General features: G+C 31.0%; 1 protein-coding gene across 1 annotated transcript; it reads right to left on the reverse strand.

Annotated features, from left to right (window-relative positions):
* Positions 1 to 2,457: 2,457 nt before the first annotated feature.
* On the reverse strand, positions 2,458 to 3,393 carry LOC119242664 (olfactory receptor 14C36-like). Its single transcript, XM_037508181.1, has one exon. The coding sequence runs from the start codon at positions 3,391 to 3,393 to the stop codon at positions 2,458 to 2,460; it is 936 nt and encodes a 311-aa protein (XP_037364078.1).
* Positions 3,394 to 8,940: the final 5,547 nt, after the last annotated feature.

Below are 8,940 nucleotides of genomic sequence, written 5' to 3' on the forward strand. Positions count from 1 at the left end.
CATTTTATTTGAAATGGTAAATTTTGTATTTCATTTTTTATTTTTAATTTTATTTTATATATTTTTCACATCATTTTTCATTTTTGCACAATGCATACATTTTGATCTTGGTTATAGTCCCCATGCAATTCCCACCTGCCTTGTTTTTATCCTACTCCCTTTTCCCCCCTCAGTGGTATGTCTCTGGTTTATAGTTGCTTGTTGGTTTTGATTGTTTCTTTATTATAATTAGTCTTTTTCCTGGTCCCTTATTTAGGTATTCTAAATTCCTGCTATAAGTGAGACCATCTGGTATTTTTCTTTTTCTTTATGGTTTATTTTGCTGAGCATGATCCCTTCCAGCTCCATCCATGTTGCTGCAAATTGCATGAGTTAATTGACTCATTCCATTTAACCTTACTAGATTAGTGATCATTATATAACAGAATCACCAAAATGAACTCCATTTTAGTTTTCAATAATTTCTAAAATTTCCCCAATAGCTGAGCACACAGGAATTTTTTTCTTCATTATGAAGGTGTACAGAAGGATGCATGTAATATAGATTATGAAGAATATAAGCTGAAGTAAAAAAAAAAGACTACAAAAATCAAGGTATATAATATTTTCTCATCTTATAGATTGCTATCATTTGTTTTCAAAAATTACTAAATTAATGTGAGAATAAATAATTTATGTGATGTATCTTTATTTCTAAACATTGTAAATAGGACTCCCTGGTGGTACAAGGGGTTAAGAACTACACTATGAAGCTATCCGCAGCCTCTGCAGCATGAGGTCGATCCCCAGCCATCCAGGGAGAAACAAAACCACATGGCGCAGCAGACCTCAACCTGTCTCACCTACGGCTCCCCTCAATCATTCTGCCTGTTCTGTTCCCCACTCCGTCTCTGGTGAATCCTCTCACCCCCCCACATCTCTGACCTGTACCCTGGTTCTGGTATGCACAAATAAATACATCTTTATAATTAATTAATTAATTAATTAATTAATATTGTAAATAGAAGAGTATGTTTGGATTGAGTGAGAACCCATATCTCACAACATATGAATAGGTACATATGACCCATACACATAGCAGTTTTTTTTTTTTTTTTTGGTGGGAAGATTGTTTTTATTTTTATTTATTTATTTTTTTTAAATAATAAATTTTATTTTTATATTCCCCATACAATTGCAGCCCCCCATTCTGACCCCAATCCCTCCCCTCCCGCCCCCACCCCCTAAAAGTGTCTCTGGTTCATAGTTTTTTGTTGATTTTGATTTTCACTTTCTTATAGTTATTCATTTTCCTGGTCCCTTATTTAAGTTTTCTAGATTCCTGCTATGAGTGAGACCATCCGGTATTTTTCTTTTTCTTTTTGGCTTATTTTGCTGAGCATGATCCCTTCGTATGTTTGGATTGAGTGAGAACCCATATCTCACAACATATGAATAGGTACATATGACCCATACACATAGCAGTTTATGTCAAAAACTAGCCTAGGTCAAAAGTCATAGTAAGTAAGAAAATAAATAAATAAAACACTGTAAAGATTTTGTGCACTGCAAAGTTGGATTTCCCCTAAAAGAATCAAACTGGAATACCAGAAATGAAGCAGTTCATATACAGACCAATTGAGATCGGATTTATTTTAATAGGAATTTTGTTCCCACTGAATATTCCCACTAAATGACTAAAGAATCTTGTCTGATAATTATGAAGGGATGAACCCTAATTGTATTGCAATTAAATATATGATGGCTATAATAGATGAGAATAAAAAAATAAGAAAATTGACCTCTGTCACTAAATATACTCTTAACTCCCTCAGTGACCCATTCAGCATACATTTGTTAATATAATGAAAATCAAATATTTTCCAATCAAGATAAAAAGTGATCTCCCAACAAGAAGAGAAATGAATAGATCAAACAGAAAAGAATTCTGAAATCACCACTTTTCTAATTTTAATTTTGTTGATAGCTTTCTTGATTACTTTCCAAAAAGATTGCAATAATTGTTTTCATGAAGTTATGTTTTAAATTAAAAAACACATGGGTTTTTAAGTTCTTAAGAATTATACATAAATCACATAAATTTGATAACATTTTAATTTAATTTGATAGTGTGTGTCCTTATCCTTTTTCCACTTTATTAAATAAAATCAGATATTGTGGACTGTAAGTTGTCTACATTATTTGATTTGTTAAGGTCTCCTTTGAGTCATATTCCTTAATATTTCATGGTTGATAAGAATGTGTTTTCTAAAATGAGTTTTAGCAAATGTCTTAAATGATTTGTTAATTGAAAAATGAATGACTGTTAAATATACTTTTTATTAAAATATAGAAAAAAATTTAAAAAAGTCCAAAAATTATTATTATGATCTCTAAGAATTTCAAAATGGACTATCTAAAATCTAAATCCAGACATGCATATATCGTATATATTAGGGCAAATGTGATATGTGCTTTTTATATATTTTTAGAATAAAACTTTCTTGACATTATTTTCCTAACAGCTTTTTTTATCTGTTTATTTCTAAGACTATAAATGACAGGATTCAAGAAAGGAGGAACTATGGTATAAAATATAGAAAGAATCATGTCCTGAATTGTATCAGGAGATACTGAAGGTTTTAGGTACACAGAGATTCCAGAACTGAGGAAGACAGATACTACAATGATGTGAGGGACACAAGTGGAAAAAGCTTTTCCTTGTTCTCTGGTTTGAAATTTGAGCACAGTAGAAAATATGCGACTATAAGACATTGCAATGATGATGAAACAGGTACCACCAATCAAAATGGCAGAGACAAAATTTAAGAGCAGATTGCTAAAAATGTTAGAGCATGAAAGCCTCAGCAAAGAGGGAATGTCACAAAAGAACTGATGGACCACGTTAGACTGACAGAATGACAGTCGGAGAGTGTTGCCAGTGTGCATCCCTGAATAGAAAAGACCACTAAGCATAGAGGCCAGTGTCATCTGGACACAGAATCTGTGGTTCATGATCACCGGGTAGTGGAGGGGTTGGCAGATGGCTGCATAGCGGTCATGGGCCATAAGGGTGAGAAATAGAAGCTCAACATATACACAATAAGTGACCAAGAAGATCTGACTTGCACACCCAGCCACTGATATGGACCTGTTGTCAGAGAGAGAGTTGACACAGGCATTGGGGACAGTGACAGAAATGTAGCACATATCTAAGATGGAAAGATTCTTGAGAAAGAAGTACATGGGTGTGTGAAGATTCTGGTCAAGTGTGGTAACAGTGACTATGAGAAGATTTCCTATCAGGGTGGCTGAGTACATCAAAAGGAATAACATGGAGTGCAGAACCCTTAACTCCCACCTGTCAGCAAAGCCCATGAGGAGAAACTCTGTCAGTTCTGTACAATTGGGCATCTTCCGGCAATTCTGAGTGAGCTAGAAAAAGAAATGAAGCCATACATGATTCAACTTAAATATTTTTCTTGAAAATATTTCCTTCTGTTTTATGCAGTTGGTCTTTTTTGTGTTCACTATTAGTCCAAGAATCTGTTTCACTTACAACTACTACTGGGTAAATAATATAACAAAGTGCTAAGATGCAGCTCTCAACACATTGTCTACAACTGATTCTCATTAATGTTATTGACATTCCACAATAATGTTCATGAATTTTTTTAAATTAAGATTAAATTAGTAATAAATGTACACATAGATTTAGTGATGGTTTAATATGCAAAACTTCCTGCACTATGCAATTTCTCAGTGACACTTGTTAAATGTTATTGACCTGCAAATTGATATATTATAGAAAGTTTAGCTTCTGTTTTTTGAAAGTATAAAATCTATATTGGGGTTAGAGGGAAAAACATATCAAAATATATGGTCTGTGTATGCCAAGTATCAGTGATTAATTATAATTGTAACTCTAAAGATAAGTGCATGGTTTAGGGTTAATTTATTCACACTTCAGATACACACTGACATTATAATGATGCAACTATACATTTTAAATGTAATTAAGAAATTTATTCTAAAAATGTATCTTTATTTTTAACTGCTGTAAAAAATATAGTGGACAAATATTTTAAATTGTAGCTTGAGAGGCATAGGGCTGGATGAGAGTGCATCTTGGTAAACATTTCTTGTGACCTTGTAAGGAAATAAATATTGAGTATGCATTATGATATACTTATTTAAAAGTTATTGTCTACATTTTAAAACAAGCTACATTTAATATTGATGCAACAATGTCTATAAATATCTTTCCACCTTCATCTTTTAAATGATACTTATGTTATGAATTTATTTATTTTTCCATGTATATTGTTTTCTAGTTAATTAATTTTATTTCTTACCTCATGCAGAAATGCACCTCCTATTAGACAATCATCTAAAGGTCCACATACTCAATACATACCACTTAGTTTTTGCCTTTATCTCTCCTTAAAGAATTATGTTTTTACCATCTATTTTTTTCTGATGCCCTCTACTTTAATTTCTGCCCAGAACACCACAGTTGTCATCATGATCATATCACTACATTCAACAGTATTAACCTGAAACAGTTTGCTTTATGTATTTGTTATAAAGACAATATTCATATTATTGTAACATGCATTTGTACACACACAAATAATTTGCTAAGTAAGAAACACTCAAAAATGCAAACCTTTACATTTCAAAGGCACATAACTACAATGGTTTTGAGTTAATGTAAAAGTGAATTATTAATGTTCCAAATACATTCCTTAATTTCAATTTTGCCTCTATTGATTGCACTAGAATCCTTCAAAACACTGATATTTTACCTAACTGCCACCATAATTAGTGAATATAGGTGATATATATTTAATAAGTATGTTTAAATGCCTCAATATGCTCTCATGTTTTCCTCAATTTTGGTTGACCTTTGACTCCTTTTCAAATGTTCTTATATTTCTCAAGACTATGCTTTCATTCAAAAAATATAAAATAATTTTATCTAAGCATTTTTATCATTATGAATTTTAAATATTTTTCCTCTCAAAATCTCAAGTTATTTTATTGAAATACTAATTTGAGTACTCTAATAAAATTTTCTCCTCATTTTTTTTCTAAGTTTCTTCTCCTCATTTTTTTTTTCTTAGCCTCTTTTAAGATGGTCAGAGGCAGCTTAAAATTATAACACTAATTAGTTCAAGTATTATTTTCACTTTTATTCCTTTCCTCGATTTTACCATGGCATTACTGTCTTAAATTGTAGTGTTTTATTCAATACTTCTTTCCCCACAGAGCTTTTTTTCCCCTGTAAAATAATTTGTTTTGCTCCTGTTGACACCTTTTGATACATTGTCTTTTTTTTGTTTTTGTTATTTATTTGTTTGTTCGTTTGTTTGTTTTGGTCCTAGTTATCTCATAAAGGTATTTATAGGCCTCACTTACGAAGTTTTGGCATTATAAGCCATATCACTTCTGAATATGTTCTTACCAATGAAATACTTTGAATGTCAGAAATGGATATTTTATCTACCTGCCCATCATTTTTATCATCTTTAATTGCATGATAGTAATGGCCGTCTTCCTCAGAAGGCCTTTAGTATTTGTCAGCTTTCTATAGAATCTATAGAATCTCTGAAATGCATGAGTTCTTCAAGATTGTAGTGTAAGTAATCAGGCCCAGGTGTTTAAACATTAAATTTCACACTAAATGTTTGAAGTTATTTTTCTAAATCTGTATTAAATCTATTATTCCATCGCTGTTATACTCCAATTGTACATGACTGTGAGGAGCTCACCTTAGAGAAATCCTCCATTTCAGCATACACATGCTTTTCTGACATTTTGATTACAGCACCATTTTCCTTCTCATTCTTAATGTCATCTTTATTCATCAAGATTTATTAGGTCTTTAAATCCACATAAAATGTAATTTTTGCTTTTCGACTATCCTTGATGACCTCAAATTTACATCACTATTTTCTATTTTGTTTTAGAATCACTATTGAATTACAGGAGTTCAGTACATATAATAATTTCCCATACATAGATGGAAATCCTTGAAGTTCAGACTGCATATTATGTCACTTTGTAATTTACTACCAAGTAATTTTCTACATAAATAGTAGCTATTTCTGAAGTAATCAATTTTAAAACTTGTGAAAATATTAAAATGCTCCAACTACAGTCTAAGTTATTTTTGTTATTGTGGTCTTCTATTCTCAACTGTATAAATTTTATAAATATTTAGTAAATAAAGATTATTTTAAAAAATTGAGTCAATAGAGACAGCACAAAGATAATTATCTACCATGCTTTATTTTTATACATTATATTGAAATGACTCATTTTATAGAAATGAGTCCACCATAGTTGCTGATACTATTATATTGTGCATTTGAAATTACAGCAATGGTTACACAAATTCTTTGTGCTTGCTATTTTTTCTCAAACATTTACCGTTTATTTATCCAATTATTAAAATTATTAATTATTAAATGAAGAAATATTTCAGGTTTTTGCTTTGATAAACTATCATAGTTTCAATTCAAACCCTATTTGAATTTCTAAAGAAAAATAAAAATCCAAATAACTCAAAAAATTTTGGTTAAATAATAGTATTAAGCAGAGTGAAGAGGAAAAGGAAGGCATTAAGAACAACATTAATCACAGATTATTCACTATTCAAAATTGTATTTTCCCCCTTTTTAACTTTAAAATTGTGTTTTCCTACCTGTAGAGGAAAAAAAAAAGTCTTGTTAGTTTCTTAAATCAAGGTTTTAAAGATCATTTAACCAACTTTTCCAATGCAGACAGTGTTTAAGAGTATCTTCTGATTAACAAAATACATTATTTTGATGTATAGGCAGGTAAGTCATTTTCTGCTTTAAATTAATATGTGGACATATCTTTGCAATCATCAGCAAGTCTTTGGAGACAATATCCTTATCCATGATGGTGGTGACCCAAGGGTAATTTATGAAGACATTCATTTCCAGAGCACAGTTGAATAGAACCCAATTAAAATATAAGAATGTACATAAATAGAACTTAAGTAGAACTAATATATGAGTGTGTGTAATTGGCTATAAAATTAATTAACTAAATAATCTGTGGACCATAAATTATCATCCAATATGTTCATTAAGATCATCTTTGTAGATCTCAGACAAGATCTTAAGGAACCCAAATGGCTTAAGTAATACCTCTTTAGGTAAATTAACAATATAATATAGGATATAATGTACTGTTCTAAGAATCCAATAGAACAAGTTGACTGCCATAAACAAGTGTCTACAAGTTTGTAATAGTATTTATTACATTTCTTACATATTACATATAAGAAATTTGTTTAGAAAAAAATTAAAAACTAGAAAATAAAAAAATAAAATGTCCACTTTTTGAAATAGCTCCATGTCTTGGAAAAAATATGTTCTCTTCTGTATCAAATTTTGTATTATTCTCTTCTGAATGGCAATTTCTATTTCCTTTTTTTTAAGATTTATTTATTTATTTATACAAGCACTGGGTACAGTCAGAAGCGGGGAGTCCCTGACAATATCTATTTCAATCTATTAGTTATCTATATTTTTCTATCTATAATCTCCATCAATTTACCTACAGATGAGTAATTATTATTTGGGGTGATTGGATGTCTTTACTTATTTCTACTTAATCCACTTTCATTGGCAGGTTCTTACAGCAAAGTTGTAAATAACTAATGTTATTGGTTTATTTCTTTCTATATGCAGCTCTACCAGTTGAGCTGCAGTCAAATTATAAGCCAAAGGAAAATAAAAGTTCATATTGTATTGAGAAAATCCATTTTCAAAAAAAAATCTACAAATTTACAAAGCTAATTTGCTGTGATTCTGGGATTTAAACCAGAGTGTGTTTTATTTACTATATAAATCTCTAGAAGATTTATCATACACAAGCTTTCTTTACTCATCTGTTAAATACATGCTTTTGAGAACTAGTAAATTATTTTCTATTGCTTATGTATTTTAAAGAAAGGTTTATTAATACAATTCCATGAGAAGGTAAATGGTTTTTGAGAATTAGTGTACAGAAAATTCAATCATTGACCTGTATATAATAACAAATTTTAAGAACTTTAGTTGATTTTATCACTTTCTTTATGTAAATCAGCTTTTTACTCAGTCTGTAGTTTGTTTTTTTATGATATCAGCACTGTATCTCAGTAAGAAAAGTGCTTTGATATAGATGAAACTAAATTTATAATTTTTATTTGCATAAATGTGCATTTAAATCAATTCAAGAATGGGCTGGCCGCGCCAGGCAATGGAGCTGAAACTAGTGAAGACCGCGCTGAGACGCAGGGGAGGGCGGGAGGCTTCACCAGGACAGCGGGACAGAACTAATGACTGCGGGCGAGGATCTGTCCTCGCTATTCATGAGAACTGTATATAGCTTTACTTAAAAATAAAATGGTGAAAACAAGACACTACTTCATAGTCTGTGCCCTTCCAGCTTCCAAGTACAAGAGTCCTGAAAGTTGTCTACACCTACAGGAGGAGCAGGACAGAATAATGAATGGAGCCAGGATATTTCATAAAACAAAATTTTGTATAACTGAAAGCTTCTCCCTGTGACTAGCTCCTTGCCTTTACAAAAAGAATAAGATGAATAGAACAAAATAGAATAGAATGGAATTCCCATGTCCCACTCAAGCCGTCACAGTTTTGGGATAAAGTATTTCTCTCAAAATGAGAAGATACTTGTGCGGTGGAGCCACGAATGAGATGATCTCCAGAGGCGATGACAACATCGATCATGGTTTTTATTAACACCGATTTATTTTTCATTTATGCATTGTAATCAAAGCTCTCGCATCTGAGTGTCACTTAAAAAAATATCAATTCAAGAATACCTTATATAACTTTACATTCATAATATATAATACTTTAGTATTTTGTGGAAGTGATTTGTAGAACTTATGCTTGTTTTCTTAAACTTTTGGCT

Source organism: Talpa occidentalis, unplaced genomic scaffold (assembly GCF_014898055.3).
Source record: "Talpa occidentalis isolate TD23 unplaced genomic scaffold, MPIMG_talOcc4v2.1 talOcc4.13, whole genome shotgun sequence".
In the NCBI taxonomy this organism is placed as follows: domain Eukaryota; kingdom Metazoa; phylum Chordata; class Mammalia; order Eulipotyphla; family Talpidae; genus Talpa; species Talpa occidentalis.

Bases quoted from the DNA above. Each gene is read 5' to 3' on its own strand.
- LOC119242664 (XM_037508181.1), bottom strand. From the start codon at position 3,393: ATGCCCAATTGTACAGAACTGACAGAGTTTCTCCTCATGGGCTTTGCT.